Source organism: Plectropomus leopardus, chromosome 18 (assembly GCF_008729295.1).
Source record: "Plectropomus leopardus isolate mb chromosome 18, YSFRI_Pleo_2.0, whole genome shotgun sequence".
Classification (NCBI taxonomy): domain Eukaryota; kingdom Metazoa; phylum Chordata; class Actinopteri; order Perciformes; family Serranidae; genus Plectropomus; species Plectropomus leopardus.
The window spans coordinates 345,086-361,779 of NC_056480.1; the positions used below are offsets into that span (position 1 = coordinate 345,086).

Here is a 16,694-nt window from a genome sequence, read left to right on the forward strand (position 1 = left end):
CTAAATTTACCATAACCACAAATAGCCATGGAGGAATTTTTCAGCTCACATTTATAATTCTTTATTTTAATATTGATGCAATGACACAACACTAAACAGGACGCCCAGGACACACTGAATTATGAAAAACATTACATTAACAGCACATTAACAATGAGCCCATGCTTTCTAATAAAAAGGTATATACAGTGAACTGTACAGTGAAGTGTACAGTCAGTGGTTACACAGTTTAGTAGTTTTTGAGATGCTGTATGAACAGCAGCAGCTTCAGGTGAGCAGTGCGACAGAAAGAGAGTGAGCAGAGCACCGACTTCCTCAGATCATCAGTGTGATTGAAATGTAGCATTTAGTTTATGCTGCTGTGAGAAACATACGTCACGTGAATCTTGAACTGCTTCATCCAGCTAACAGACATTTTTAATGCAGAAAGGTCGACAAGACTGTAGGAGGGTTGCCTTTAGCCTTTAGGCGAAACAGGCGATTCCAAAATGAGAGGAAAAGAGGATCAAAAGTCAGCCATTTCTAGGTCTGTATAAGTGATACTTATGTTGTCTCCACTTCCTCAGATCTTCCATGCACGAACGTAGCTGAAGCTGTGACCCGCTGTAGCTTTTGTTCAGGTTGTCATATCGGGTCTGTAGCTCGTCTCAGCAGTCAGGTTGATGATTCTGGTTTGCGCCTGGTTCAGACTGATATTGAGCTGGTCTCTTTCTGTCATCACAGTTTTTTTGTCCAGGGTGGCTAAAATATCTGTGGGAGCAGAAACAAAAGAAAAAGCTAATTAAGGACTTTAAGTCATGCAGATGATGAAGTGAGGGCAGTGTTAAATTACTCGCTGCGTTTCGTTGTTCGTTTTTATTGTTTCATGTTTCAAATTGTTTGAATAACTTTTCAAAAAAAACAAGAATATGCAACTTCGTACTGCATTATCAGGAATTTTTTTGTTTTTGCATGTTTTATTGCCAGAAGTGTATGAAGTATGAAACCCCCTTCTGCTTTGATATGCTTTGATTGTTTAATTAAAACTGTTAAATTTACATTTTTAATTTGCTGCTGGTAACAAAAATTAACAAACTAACCAGGAAAGAGTGACTTTATGTCATTAACACTTGTTTCTGAGATGTCTTTTCTCAGTGAGATTTCCAATTTCCAACAAAATCCCTCCGACTCTGTTTTTGTTGCTTCTCTTTTTGCTCTCTCCCCACATGTGCACCATTCAAAGTTTGCTGGGGCACCCAAACACCACTCAGACTGGCAAACAGTATGTCAAGGTTGGGGAATTACGAGGGCACAAAATAAAGTTAGACATGTCCTTAAAATGAAATCCTCACAGCGTGTGTAGATCCCAGCCAATATCAGAAGATGCAGCACTCCCAGAATCACAGCAGTAGCTCCGAAATGTCTTCTTTTGGCAGCTGAAAGAACATTTGGAGTTAGTGGTCCCACAGAGACAAAGTACAGGAAAACATGTGAAGCACGTTTGAAGTGACCGTTTGAAATTATAGATCATTCATTTGGGGAAACTAAATTACATTAACATCTCAGTTAACTGGGAATGATTATGTTGTATTCACTGCAAAAAAAAAGAGTTAAATGATTAAACAGTTTTTCCTTGTGCAGTATTTAGGTATTATTTCGTACTCACTGGCTTCATGGCACCGATGATCAGTACAACTTTGTTTCAGAAGGTCTTCGTCCTCGTAGAGCTGAACTTTGCTCTTATTTTTTGCTCTGTTCCTTTTGTCTACTCTAAATCTCACATTCAAACTCAAGCGTGGCGTTTGAATGTCTTTTGACATCTCGGGAGGTGAGAGAACTTGAAACTAAGTGATGACACTGTTTACTGTTTGTTTCTGTGTCAGTTTGTCAGCTTTTACACGTATCAAGGAAGTATTAGTAGCAGACAAACCACAACCACAGATGTACACTTTTATTACAGTGGGGGGGGGGGGGTCATTTTGCCGTTTGTCCATCTTACAATTATTTTGCTAAATTTCAACTCTTAATAATATTCCGATGGAATAATTAAGATATTAACATTGATATCACTGTATTAAAAATCCAATTACAGGGTAAATTTACCACCTTTTATGTGGATGTCCAATCTGAACAGAAAGTTAATGTTGTCTGTTGAAGCATGAAATTCATCTATGAATGTTGTATTGATTAAGAAAGCTGAATCTTCATCACATTATGTTAAGAGCTTAAAATGATAGTGTTTAATGACAGCAGAACATGATAATACCACGCAGTAACGTAAAATTAGGTTATGTACTTCTGTAACAATGAATAACTTAAAAAATGTCTTTTGGTTAGACACGGGACACAAACCAAGAGTTCCTGGGTCTAAGTCCTGTATTTGTTTGGCCTGTCCACCACCGACGTACATTTTCTACATAGACTACATCCCTCTTTATGCTGCATCACCTGATTTCCTCCTTTTCACCCAACATATAATATGTCATGTTTTTTATTTGTTTTTTATTTTTATTGTTTATTTGATTGACACGATGTGAATTCACAGTAAATCTTCAGCTTGTCACAAACAACTGATGTTTCACTTGTAGAAATTAGAACTATGGCTACGTTTTTACTTATTGCACAAACATCAACAATGAGCACATGCTAGCCAATAAAAATGACCTCAACATGTAAGTCCAAAATCATGCTGAAGTTCAACATTTAATGCTGTTTGTGTCAGCTGCTTTGACGCAGTGAGTGCGTCAGCTTCATTTAACTCTTGTTTAAACTTGGTGAGGAGATATAGTTGAGATCATCAGAAAATGAGACCAACAAGGTTCAAGGGGATAAACAAACACATTTATTACTGTGTGTGTGTGTGTGTGTGTGTGTGTGTGTGTTGGGGAGGCATGCATGTTATCCAACTTAGAAATGAATATTATAACTATAGTTTTGAAAATCCTATTAATCAGAAATTTCACCACTTTTAGTGTGAAAAAGCAATAAATTCCTTAGTGCATGCTTTAACAACCTTTCTTGTGCTTACGTAGTTGTACATGTACCAAGATGCATTGCGTGTGAGCTTCTGATGGTAATAGCCACTAGCCCACTACTCTACAGATATTACTTTGTTGGCCAAAACATAGTGTAGCTGAGATTTATATGTTGCACTTTTATTCTGCACATAATGACCTTTATTTTTTTTTTCCGGTTGTCCATGTCAGCATGTTACTGCTGCATTCCTGCCATTTTTATTTTTCACAAAAAAGCCCAACTTAAATTACCTCAGAGCATGTCATGAAATGGAAAGACACCAAAACCATTTAGTGTGGTGTTGGGTGGCAAAAATACTTAGTTACTTCCTGTGCCGTGTCATTAACCTGATAAAACTGCTCTCAAACATCTGAAATGATATAAATGCAATAGAAATGAATCCCACTTTATAGAGCATGTTATACAGGAAAATGTTTAATAAAGATAAATTGGTTGTACTCAGAGGAAGGCAACGTCAGTAAATTCAAATAATTGGCCATTTTGGCCCAAATGTCCCCATTTGCAGTATATAATGTCATAACATTTTGAGATGTTATTGGTGCTTTCAGATGATATTTAACACTGCATGAAAGGAATAAATGAGAGAAGCATAAAGCTGCATCACATTTCTATATGTCCAAGATATTATCAGTATTGAGTGCCAACGTTTGAATAGTTTTGATTCATCACCCAGCTTTACTTGTTATTCTCTGGCCATTAATATCAGTTTATGTCTGTCAAAACCAACATTATTCTGAATTTACAATGACACACAATTAATCCTGGTGGAACTTTTAAACTTGTATTAAAGTTTGTTTTTCTGATATTAAGTTATTTGCAAGCGCACTGACTACTTATATATGTTGAAGTTAGAAGAGTACGTAAGTTTATCAATAGACAGGTTTTACTTTATCACTGCAGAAAGGTTAACAAAAATGGCAGCTCAGCAAACGTATACGTCCGTCTAAAATGGGGAGAGGTGGGTGAAGGCCCCAAACAAGTCGCCTGAGTAGGAGACTCTAAATCGGGAATAAAAAGAAAAAGTAAAGAAAAAAGTAAAGTTAGTGTCAGATTTGCAACACTCAATGAGCTGTTTGCTCTACAATCATTCTTACCTGCTCTCCATACTCTCCACCATACGCTTCAGGTGATTTCGGTCGTCTTCTAACTGTCTGTAAATCTTTCTCAGGTTGTTGTATCTGGTCTGTAGCTCTTCTTTTTCTTTTGTGAGATTGAAGGAAATTCAGCTTTAAGTTTGCCCATATTAACATGAAAAACGTAAATACAAACTTTTCCTATCATTACTTTAATCATCATTACTACATTAAATTTTTTTTATTTTTATCCACATCTCTGGACGTTTTTTTCCCTACAATATCAGATACAATTCTGAAGCACATTATTCATATTTCCTTATATTCATATGAGGTGTACGTCATGATGTTTCAGATTTAGGTATTACTGCTTTCGTGGGACAAAAAGTCATAACAATTAATAACTAAAAGTAAGATCTGTTTAACAACCACTCTCACCTGCCATCTTACCCTCCAGCCTATATTTTTCATCCTCCAGCTGACTGTAGCTTTTGTTCAGGTTGTCATATCTGGTCTGTAGCTCGTTGATGCTGGTTTGCGCCCGGCTCAGACTCATATTGAGCTGGTCTCTTTCTGTCACCACATTTTGTTTTTCCAATGTGATTAAAATGTCTGGTGGGAGCAGAAACAAAACAACAAAAAAGCTTAGAGCATTTAGATGTAAAGTAATAGCAGTGTTCAGAATTTAAACCTATTTTTTTGGGGAGGGGGGGTTGTACCCATTTTTCATCATCCTGCCTGGTGAACTTTGGTTCACGCACAGTTAAATGTTTGGCATTGCTGGTCGAAAACCTGCAATGCCATTATATTTGCGCCCTTCGGTTAAACTTGAACATAAATGAATAAGGTAGGAGGTAAAGCTTAAAAACATGCCAAGAATTACCCCCAAAAAGTAAAACAACAAGTGACATACCTTGCAAATCATCAGTATATTTGCCCATTAGTCCAACCATATAGTCTCCGGCACACAACCCACCAAGTGAGGAAAAAAACTTCTGTGCATAGTAAAGCACATCATCCAACAAAAAGTTCACACGCTGAAAATCAATGCAGCTGAACGTTTCGGTTTCTGTTGGCATTGGAGGGAAATTTTAGCAAAGGTACCACCAGTCTGAGTTTGCTCTGTGCAGGCTTTTATCTGGAGGGTCCCTGGCGGCCATATCGTCTTGAAGGGCAGACTCAGCATCTCTCCACATTTCTTCTTCTTTCATATGCTGGTCTGATTAAATAGAGCTGAATATCCCGGCCAGCCGAAGCACTATAAAATGTACACCTGTCCATAACATGCTATTTCCGCTGTAGGAAACTTAGCTGGTTTGCATTGCAGTTGAAGAGGAAAAGGAAGTTCTGGACCCTGATTAAGATCCACATCCAAAGGCCTCTTTAGCCTCATTAACAGTCATTTCTGACATGTGTTTTAAGGCATCTACTTGCTGGAAAGTGATTTATTTAAATGGTTTCGGGCATTATTCTATTATTGCTTCCTAGAGTAATTTATTTATTTTTTTACAAAATTTTTTGAACAAATTGGCAAAGAGTGACTTTGTGCAAGAAACAAACACAGTTCATAGATGTCTACTCTCGGTGAGATGTGAAAGAAGCAATTTCTAACAAAAATACCTCCAGCTTTGTTTTTGCAGTCTCTGCCTGTGCGTTTCCACCTGTGCACCATCTACAATTTGCTGGGGAACCGAGACATCACACAGACTGGCTAAGAGCTTTACAAAGTCAGTAGATTACCAAACTGTCAGAGGACAAAACACAGCCTGTTACTGAATAAAAATGAAATCCTCACAGCGCATGTAGATCCCAGCCAATATCAAAAGATACAGCACTCCCAGAATCACTGCAGTAGCTCCAAAAGGTCTTCTTTTGACAGCTGAAAGAATAATTTAAGTAAGTTTATCTACAGAAACGGTATACTGTTGAATATAAACGCAAAAATAATGTTTATGTGTCTTTTTAAAATTCTGGATCTTCCTTCAGTTGTGCAAATCTGTTCATTTAGAACTATGAAAATTTAACTCAGATGGAACGAAAATGCACTTTAACATGCAAAAGCTGTTAAGTACATGAATTGAATGAATGAAACATGAATTGCTCAGGCTTTAACCAAACATGCAAAACCATCTTGTACAATATTTGGTTTTTATTTTATACTTACTGACTTTATGGGACAGACGATCGGTAGGACCCTGTTTCAGAAGGTCTTTATCCTCGCACATCTCCACCTGGCTCTCCTCTTTTTCTGATCCGTTCTTTTTGTCTCCTCTGTTAAATCTCACATTAAAACTGAAATCTGGTGAAGAATGAATGAGTGCAGACATCCTGCGAGGTGAAACAACTTAAAACAAAGTGATGGTAATAATTACAGTTTTTCCTCTGTGAGTTTCAGCAGCTTTTAAATGTATCAAGGAAGTAGTAGCAGCAACACAAACCACAACCAGATATACACATCTAGTTTGACTGAGTGTGTGTGTGTGTGTGGGGGGGGGATTCCTATTAAAGGGAAAACGTACCTTTTATGTAGATGGTTAATATTGTCGGTTGAAGAAAAAAAATGAATCTCCCCTTTAGCACCTACTCTTTGTTATTTTATTCTTTATCAGTGCAACTACTGATGGTGTGACTGAGGGGGAAAAACTTTGAATTTTAGAATATTTCCTTTTAAAAACCATTGAATAAGAGTTTTTTCTATGAGATATCCAAATTTGGGTTATATGTATTATTTTGGATGTGCATTAGGGTGTGCATACGAGTGCATTATTAACTAGTTATCTGAAATGTTGTAACTAAACCTAAAATGCAGAAGCCATTTCTCTTGTGGCTCTTTTTGGCAGTTACATCTTCAGGTGCATTACCACCACCTTCTGGACTGGAGCTGTACTGACCCTGATTTGCTTGTAGTTTAGGAAAACAAAGACTGAGTGCAGTCAGGGGTCAGGTGTTAACAAACAGGTATTAAACTGCACCTGGATTTAATCCAGATTTACGGCGTCTAATCTGAAGCTCTGCGCTAAAATTAGAGAGCTGTTTGAAGAAACAGCCTTCTATTTCTACATTTGCCAACGGTGCAGTTAATCACACATTAATCACACATCAAGTGCTCTGCTGCTCTGTCTCCTCCAGACAGAGTGCCCAGAGAGTGCTCTACCACGCAGAGAGTGTGATGCTCTGGATAACCAAGCCAACAGCGCTCCGAATTCACAAACAGTCCAGTTTGTGCCAGAGTGTGCTCCAGCACTCAGAGTGTTTCTGAACGCACCCTTAATGTTGGGTTTAGCCCCTGAAGCTGGGTGCATGGAGGAAAGCAAAGGAGAGACTTTAACTCGCAGAATACAAAAATATTCATTAACCATGTGAACCAAAGTAAAGACAACTTGCATTGACATCTTTATATTAACTGATTAACTTTATATTAACTAATAATCCTGTAGAAATGTAGAGTAAGAGCACATGTTGCCTCCTTATCTGGATGACTTCTAACCACATTTTTCACTGTGAAGGGCAGAGGAACAATATTTATGTGATTCGGGTTATTTATCATGCAACACAGAATAAACAGTTTCACAAATGTAAAATGAAAATTGGTCTAATTTGGCTAAGCTGTTCCCAACACCACCCATACTCATCAAAGAAGACGAAACATCTATTTCTCACAGATCCAGCTCTTATCTATAAAATAGTCACTTTGTGTCCACTGTCCTTGTTGGTTGCAGCACGTTGCCGCCTGCCTGTAGTTGTCATCCTGTGGCAGTCCTGGTGCCCAGAACCTGTGAAGCGTAAAAAAGAGTCAAGTTTCACGGCTGAAACTTGTGAATATAATCATTCAAGATCAACTATTAAAATTAATTTCAAGTATTATTTTGTCTGATATTCAATAAATTAATTTTAGTAACAGTTTATTTAGTTTTGTAAGTTGATGACATCTGTAAAGGCTACCAATGAACGAACGAGTCCTTGGTCAGTATTTCTATTTCTCTGTTATTTCTGATTTCTGCTTTCAAACTCATAAAACTTAACAGTAACTTTTTTTGTTCCATTCATGGAAGCAGATAATTCAAATCAAACCACAGGTTATTTGGTACATTACATTGCATGATCGAAAAGGGGCAGGAAGAAGAAAATCTTATTTCACCAGCTCCTTTCAATAAAATAAATCAACAAATAAAAGTAGATAGTCTGTCCGTCAGTTGCTTAGCAGTCAATACTACTTAGAAAAAAATCTAATTATTATGTCCTTATACATTTCTGTAACTGAGAGATATTGATACCAACCTTTAAATCATTCTCTGAAGTATTCCACAGTTTGATATCACATACTGAAATACACATTTGCCTTAAAGTAGTTTGGTAGTTTGTGCGTACTGATGTTTAGAATAAAATTTTCTTCTATGATCCTCGTCCTCCGAACTCAAAACAAAATATTTGTGTACCTTTTCTGCTCATAGTTTAATTTTTCCCCTGAACACAACTCACAAAGTAAATGTCATGTAGATCTTTAAGTTTCAGTGATCCTTGTTGAACTTGGTTGAATTGTGACAGGAACAAAAAAACAATCAGATGTCTCACGTTTGTGCCTGCGGTGATCCGTCCACCCACTCCCATATATATTCTCTGTCTGTCAGTATTTCCCATAGTCCAATCCAGGAGTCTCCGCGCACATTCAGCTCAATGACAAACTTCTAGTCGTTGACAAGAGACAAAAATCAGCCACAATAAACAGATGGGGATCCACTGTGGTACACCACACACTGAGGACTGAACACAACAGCATGGTAAATGCATGTACAAAACATTTCATTTTATCAGAAAGCATTTTAAAAAGAAAAGTAAACATGTTGTAGGTTTTTTTCCAAGCAATGAAAATAGTCTTTATTAATGTATGAACGTAGAAATACATTCTTTACCCCTGAGATTTTCATCTATGAAGAGGTCTTTCTATTAATCAGAAGGTTTCTTTGGTAATTATTATTTCTGTCATTGTTTGTTACAGAAACATGGCTGGGTGAAGATCAGACCATCTGCTTCTGCTAATTCATTTTTCTCTCATTTTTATTCAAGACTTCAATTTTCATGGCACACTCACCTGTTCCTCTTTGCTGTTTATAACCACCAGATCTGCTCCTCTCTGCTGACACTCTTCTCTGCTTCCCTCCCAACTTTTCTGCTCATCAGATTTAAAGTAACAGCTGCATCCAAACCTTCTCCATCCATCAGGACACCATTTGCCTTCATGCCAAACAAGTGTTTCAAAGATAGATTTAATGTCATTCAGTGTCAAAGTGATAAAACCTTAGTTGGTTAAGGCTCTGTCATGCCCTCCGTGTTTCCCTTTTAGTTTTTTCACTCTATTAACACCTTAATTTTCTCTCAGCCTAACAAAAATGTTACAATTGCAAAAATATTCAAAAGCATGAAACAGTTGAAATTAAAAATAAGACAGTCACATTATATGAGGTCAGTTTGTATAATGCAGGAGTTTGCTGTTAGTTTATAGACTCTCACCTTCAGTTTTGTCCCTCAGCTGCTTCACTTCATCCTGTAACTGACTCTGATTTCTACTCAGCGCTTCATAACTGCTCTGTAACTGACTGCAGTCGACTGCTATGTTTTGAGAGAAACAGCAATAGATGAAAGTGGGACAATATGAAAATATTTGTGCTCACTAAGTAGTGTGAAGTTATATTGTGTGTTTAGTGGTGTTTTCAAACCGTTCTTTCTTGACATCAGTTCTTGGAGTTGGCTGTAGTTGTTGCTCAGTTGGTCGTACCTGGTCTGCAGCTCGTCTTTTTCCCAAGTGACTGAAATATCTAGTGAGAAGTGCAACAAATTACAAACACAATACATATATGTGTGTGTGTGTGTGTGCGTGCGTGCGTGCGTGCGTGCGTGCGTGCGTGCGTGCGTGTGCGCGCGCGTGCGCGCGTATGAAATGTATAGAAATATAGCTTTCAAGTGTTCACAAAGTGATGTTATCTTTCCCTTACTTTCCTTTTAAGAGTATTCTCTTGACTACTGAGGACACCACTAATCACAAAAGTCACGTGTGCTGATAAAACACATGGACATTTTCCTGTTTTATTAAAAGACTTTCAACCAAGACATTCTAGAAACAGAGAGGGACCTAAAATATGAAAGCTTGGATTAAAAACTTCAGTCCTCACAGCGAGTGTAGAGTCCAGCGAATATCAGAAGATACATCACTCCCAGAGTCACTGTAGCAGCACTGAAACACCTTCTCTTCACAGCTACAGGGTTGTTGTGAGTGTGTGGATCTACAGAGGCAAAATATATAGAGAGCATGCTTTATTATTCTTGTTAGAGGTTTAAATTGGCCTTTTTGAACTTTAGACTTTTAGTTAAGCTGTTGTCACTCTATCCGTTTTGAATTATCACTCATTATCTAGTTGACATCGAGCCGCACAAAAACTGGCAGTACCGTCCTGTTTATAGCTTTATTATTTCAGACTTACTGGCTTCGTGTGACCTGAGATCAGCGTGGTGCTCTTCATCCTCTGAGATCTCCACCTGCTCCTCTTCCTCCTCTTCCTGTTCTCTTGTACTTTTCTGGTGTATCTGACATTCAGGCTCAGATCTGGAGCAGCAGGAGAATCAGCAGACATGTTGAGAGACTGAACTGAACCTTTTCTGCTTTAACTGTTTGTCTTTGAGCTGAGCAGTCGTCAACACAGGAAGTGACATCAGGACAGCCCGCTGACACACATGCACACATGAACACGTTTATTAATGGTAGATGAAAAGTCCCACTTTAATTAAACTTGACTGAAATGAAAGTATTCAGTTTTTCAGTCATTGTAATCATGAAAACCGTCAGATAAATTGTTTGGAAATATGTTTTAGGTTGAAAAGTAAAGCAGTTTTTTTCCTTGACTCTGACATAGAGGCCATATAAGGTTTGGTCCATATCTGCATGCACACACGTCTCTGGCACAGGAAATGTGATGCCAGTGGACAGTTATTTTTGTAGTGTGTGGGTAAAGGAAGTAAAATGACAAGTTTTATATGCGAGGTCAATCCTTCAATCCTTCAGTAAAACAAGACAAAAGAGATGATAGAAAGCCGTCCTTACTGACACACAGCCAGTGTCTGTGATAATTACCTGAAGTTCAGCTGGACAGGATGAAGAATCAGCTCTGCCACAAAAACAACTACTAACATACAGAGGGCAGATAATAGATCCTGAACAGTTTTTAAGATCTGAGCTGAGTTACTGATGTTAATCCTGTCAAAAATAAAGCCATGATGAAATCTATGAAACATACAGTATGTGTGAAGCACTGCTGAATGTGTAGTAAGTGTTAAATGTGTCATCTTTCTAGGATCTTTACATGAACACCAGTTAATAATTATATTTGTGAGACAAACAGTAATGAGTTCCCTTCCCTTAATTTACAGTTACAGTCAGGAGGCGGGGTTTCCATTAACCCCAAAATGCGGGGGTTCCTCCAAAAAAACTCATTTATCGCAAAAAAAATTACACTTACATCAGGTGGTATTTCAGGCAATTTCAAAAAGCCATATTTTACAAAAACTGCAATGTAAACTTTTTTTTGGTGTTCATAGGTCACATGATGCTCTAGCTATGTGCTCACTGGTAGGAACTGGATTTAATCCAGATATAAGAAACTTAACATGACAAGTATTAGATTTAGGGGAATACTCTTGTCATGGCCAAAGTCACCATTTAATGACGCACTAGTGACATGAAGCCTCACACTAGCAGGTGAACACCAGCAGCTGGTGACTGCAGGTGTATTTAAGGAAACACATTAAACAAACTCACTTGTTATATAAACATATTCATCAACTATTTAAACCAAAGTGAAGACAACACACTATTCTTTATTTTTACTAAATGTTTTTATGGTAATTCCTTCAGGACTGCAAGCTCATGTAGGGATGAATTCTGATAAGACTGTGCGTTATTGTGATTTTCTCAGGATGTGTTGTTCATTGTGACTGTGGTTTAATAAAAAAGAATAAAAAAAAAAAAAAAAGACTGCGTTATAAAGAGCAGGCGAACAAAATGTATATATTCCAGGTTATGAAGCATGCAAGACAGAATAATGAGATAAAAAGTAAAATTGTAAATTGGTGTAATTTTGCAAAGTTGATCCCAACACCCTCCACCTTCATCAAACAACACAAAACATCTATTTCTCACAGATCCAGTTCTGATGAGTGTCGTACAGGCTTTGCGTCCATTGTCCTTGTTGATTGCAGCATGTTACAGCCTGTCGGTATAAACTATACTCAGGCAGTCCTGGTGTCCAGAACCTGTCAGACAAAAAAAAATCATTTTAACGGGGCTGAAACTTGGGATTATTGACAATTTATGATAGATGTTAAAATTCACTTTTAATATTTGTGTTCTCTTTAATCTATAAATTGATTTTTAGTATTTTTTTTATTTAGTTTTGTAAATTGGTGTCATCTGTAAAGGCTGCCAATGACGGAATAAGGCCTTGTTAAACACTTCCATCCTTCTGTTTCCAGTTTTCAAGGGATTGCACTTTATAACTCGATGTTGGTACAACTTTAAAAAGATTTTTGATTTTCTTATTTCAGTGACAAACAATAACAATGGTGGAATTTTAACGGAAACAAAAAACTTTTATTTGTCTCACATTTCTGTCAGAGGTGATGTGTCCACCCATTCCCATTTAGCATGTTCCCCTTCTGTCCATTTTAGTTGTAGTCCAATCCAGGACTCTCCGTCCACACTCAGCTCAGTGACAAACTTCTAGTAGACAAGAGACAAAAATCAGCCATAACACACAGACGAGGGATCCACTCTTGTGCACTACACACTGAGGACTGAACACAACAGCATGATGGTGAATACACGTACAAGTTCATTTTTAGTTTTATCAGAAAGCATTTTAAAAGAAAAGTAAACACGTAAACATATTTTCATGGTTTGTTTAAACAATTTAAGTCGTCTTCATTGATGTATAAATATAAACATACAGTCTTTAGCTCTTCGATTTTGATGATTGCAGAGGTCTTCGTACTCATGAAAAGGTTTCTGCAGTTTCTCTTATCTCTGTTATTGTCTTTTACTTAAACATGGCTGATGAAAAACCTGAGATCAGACCATCTGGTGCTACTGTTATATCAACTTTATTTCATGTTTATTCAAATCTTTAATTTTCATCAGGCTAAAAACAGACGTAACAGATCTCTGGCTGTTACATCTGTGATCACTGACGGTGAAACAAACACACTCACCTGTTCCTCTTTGCTGTTTATAACCACCAGATCTGCTCCTCTCTGCCGACAGTAATCTCTGCTTCCTTCCCAACTTTCCTTCTCATCAGATTTAAAGTAACAACTGCCTCCAAATCTCCTCCATCCATCAGGACACCATTTACCTTCATGTTAAACAAGTGTTTCAAAGATAGATTTCATGTCATTCAGTGTCAAAGTGATAAAACTTTACTCTCAGTGTTCAGTTAAAGCCGCCCATCACCTTTTCACTTTCAGTTTGGTAACTCTGTAAATACTTATATTTTTTCACTCAGGTTTTTCATCACATTTGTCACTTTCTGTTTATAACAAAAAAAGTTTAAGTAACAGAAACCTTCATCAGCATGAAATAATTCCAATTAAAAGTAAATGTAGGCAAGTAATATTACGTACATTTGTATAATTCAGGAGTTTGCTTCTAGTTTTTAAACTTTTCTCACCTTCAATTTTGTCCCTCAGCTGCTTCACTTCTTCCTGTAACTGGCTGTGATTTTCTCTCAGTATTTTGTAGCTGCTCTGTAACTGACTGTAGTCGACTGCCACGTATTGAGAAAAACAGTATTAGATGAAAGTAAGACTATGAAAATATTTATGCTCAGTAAGCAGTTTGAAGTAAGACCTGTGAATTGGTGGATTTTCAAATTGTTCTTACTTGACATCAGTTCTTGGAGCTGGCTGTAGCTGTTGTTCAGTTGGTCGTATCTGGTCTTCAACTCGTCTTTTTCCAAAGTAACTGAAATATCTAGTGAGAAACGCCACAAATAAGACCCAAACCAACAGCACCGAATCATTCGTTACATCAAAAACAGAATTAAATTACTGCCACTCTCACTATTTCTAACTGGAATTTAGTTTTTATGCGTATCTGTCCTTTACCTGCCAAGTATGTTGGCATGTCGTTACTATGGATAACTGACTCGCTACCTGAAGTAATAAGTGTGAACAGGAAACAAACAGGAAATTGTGCTCAAAATGGATTTGCATGCCACATGTTCACTGAAAGAATTAACTTTACAGGTTAATATGTATGTTTATGAAATGAAATGCTCTCTTATCTTCTACACTGAACGACAGCAGTATGATCTTACTGTTCTTCCTAAAAAAAAAACAAAGATTGACAAGACACCACGAATCAGACAAAAAAAAGTCACATGAAGTGCTGATATAACATATAGACATCTGCCCTTTTTATTATCTAACAGAATAAATCTCCAAGCATGACATTTTAGAAACAGAGAGGGACCTAAAATATGAAAGCTTGGATTAAAAACTTCAGTCCTCACAGCGAGTGTAGAGTCCAGCAATTATCAGAAGATACATCACTCCCAGAGTCACTGTAGCAGCACTGAAACACACTTCTCTTCACAGCTACAGGGTTGTTGTGAGTGTGTGGATCTACAGAGGCAAAATATATAGAGAGCATGCTTTATTATTCTTGTTAGAGGTTTAAATTGGCCTTTTTGAACTTTAGACTTTTAGCTAAGCTGTTGTCACTCTATCCGTTTTGAATTATCACTCATTATCTAGTTGACATCGAGCCGCACAAAAAACTGGCAGTACCGTCCTGTTTATAGCTTTATTATTTCAGACTTACTGGCTTCGTGTGACCTGAGATCAGCCTGGTGCTCTTCATCCTCTGAGATCTCCACCTGCTCCTCTTCCTCCTCTTCTCTGTTCTCTTGGACTTTTCTGGTGTATCTGACATTCAGGCTCAGATCTGGAGCAGCAGGAGAATCAGCAGACATGTTGAGAGACTGAACTGAACCTTTTCTGCTTTAACTGTTTGTCTTTGAGCTGAGCAGTCGTCAACACAGGAAGTGACATCAGGACAGCCCGCTGACACACATGCGCACGTGAACACGTTTATTAATGGCAGATGAAAAGTCCCACTTTACTTAAACTTGACTGAAATGAAAGTATTCAGTCATTCAGTCATTGTAATCATGAAAACCTTCAGATAAACTGTCTGAAAATATATTTGAAGTTGAGAATAAAAACTGCCTTTCTTTGTTTTCTTACTTTGACATAAAGGCCATTTAAGGTTTTGTACATGCCTGCATACACACTTGTCTCTGACACAGGAAATGTGATGACAAAGGACAATTATTTATAGTATGTGTGGTTGAGGAACTAGAATGACAACTTTTATATGCAACAGTTAGTATTTCATAGAAAACATGATAGAAAATCTTCCTTACTGACACACAGTGAGAATGTGAGAATTACCTGAAGTTCAGCTGGTTAGGATGAAGCTCTGCTACGTGCGCAATTAGTAACATACAGAGGGTTGATAATAGACCCTAAACAGTGGGAAGAAGCCCAAAATGAAGATCTGACATGGGTGACCAATGTTAATCCTGTCAGAGATAAAGCCATGATGAAATCTATGAAACATACAGTATGTGTGAAGCACCGCTGAATGTGTAGTAAGTGTTAAATGTGTCATCTTTCTAGGATCTTTCCATGAACACCAGTTAATAATTATATTTGTGAGACAAACAGTAATGTGTTCCCTTCCCTTAATTTACAGCCTCAGTCAGTAGGCAGGTCTCCATTAACCCCCGAAATGTGAAAATTTAAATTGCTAATATAAGATCCGCCTTACTGAAACATGTCAATTAAAAAAAAACATACCATTTATCACAAAAAAGGTTTTTACACTAGCATGAGGTACTATTAAGGCAATTTGAAAAAGCCATATTTTCACAAAATTGTAATGGAAACACATTTTTGGATTTTTATGTGTTTTATCTGGGTTTTTTTATGTGTTATGTGATCGCTCACCTAACACGCCTACGTGGCCTTGAATTGAAATAATGACGGCTAGTGCGGTGGCTGCAATAGAAATGAAGCTGCTGATGTTTTGAACATCCATCGCCATGGTTACTGGGATGTTATCACCAGAGGAGAAGTTGTACAGCGTCACTCAGATATTGATATTGATATTGAACAGCTCTGTAAAACACTGATGACATTCGATGACAAGACTCCTAAAAGTCTGGTGATACCGTATCCATGCATGACAACTGCGTTGTAGTTCAGGTTTGGTTACCATTATGCAACTAAAACACATGAATCCATGTACGCCTCGGCCAACACACACATTTTGGGCTGATTTGATAGCTTTTAAAGAGCAAAGAACTTAAGTGTTAATGCAAGCAGGCATCACGATGAAGAGAAATCTGATTCAACATCGAAGGTATCTGTCTCTCCTAAAAACATTCAAATCTTTTCCTCCTTCAAGCTGTAACTGCATTAATAAGTGACCTGTTGATGTGACTCCTACCAGGTGTGTCCCTTATGATGATGACTAAAGTAACAGCTCAAGTAAAA

At 37.5% G+C, this 16,694-nt stretch overlaps 3 protein-coding genes across 9 annotated transcripts in view; 1 reads left to right on the forward strand and 2 right to left on the reverse strand.

Annotated features, from left to right (window-relative positions):
- LOC121957675 (collagen alpha-1(XIV) chain-like) overlaps positions 1–16,694 on the forward strand; it is a 206,127-nt gene that overhangs the window by 160,985 nt on the left and 28,448 nt on the right.
- Positions 2,811–6,602, reverse strand: LOC121957679 (nuclear matrix constituent protein 1-like). 4 transcript variants are annotated; one of them, XM_042506412.1, is made up of 7 exons: positions 6,253–6,602; positions 5,884–5,967; positions 5,709–5,770; positions 5,002–5,157; positions 4,527–4,700; positions 4,110–4,215; positions 2,811–4,013 (listed from the first exon to the last, which is right to left on the reverse strand). In XM_042506412.1, exons 3-7 carry the CDS (start codon positions 5,758–5,760, stop codon positions 3,959–3,961), a joined length of 543 nt encoding a protein of 180 aa, XP_042362346.1. In that variant the 5' UTR covers positions 5,761–5,770; positions 5,884–5,967; positions 6,253–6,602; the 3' UTR covers positions 2,811–3,958. The 4 variants fall into 4 exon arrangements, with proteins under 4 accessions (XP_042362346.1, XP_042362343.1, XP_042362342.1 ...); XM_042506409.1 differs by having other exon boundaries at positions 5,709–5,967; XM_042506408.1 differs by lacking the exons at positions 5,002–5,157; positions 5,709–5,770 and having other exon boundaries at positions 6,253–6,601.
- On the reverse strand, positions 7,701–15,150 carry LOC121957676 (asialoglycoprotein receptor 2-like). 4 transcript variants are annotated; one of them, XM_042506402.1, is made up of 14 exons: positions 14,956–15,150; positions 14,645–14,756; positions 14,014–14,103; positions 13,802–13,897; positions 13,344–13,486; positions 12,740–12,852; positions 12,303–12,389; positions 10,565–10,686; positions 10,256–10,366; positions 9,803–9,901; positions 9,597–9,695; positions 9,178–9,320; positions 8,661–8,773; positions 7,701–7,861 (listed from the first exon to the last, which is right to left on the reverse strand). In XM_042506402.1, the coding sequence occupies exons 2-14, from the start codon at positions 14,679–14,681 to the stop codon at positions 7,738–7,740; spliced, it is 1,377 nt and encodes a 458-aa protein (XP_042362336.1). In that variant the 5' UTR covers positions 14,682–14,756; positions 14,956–15,150; the 3' UTR covers positions 7,701–7,737. The 4 variants fall into 4 exon arrangements, with proteins under 4 accessions (XP_042362336.1, XP_042362334.1, XP_042362335.1 ...); XM_042506400.1 differs by having other exon boundaries at positions 9,597–9,692; positions 12,740–12,855; XM_042506401.1 differs by having other exon boundaries at positions 8,661–8,770; positions 12,740–12,855.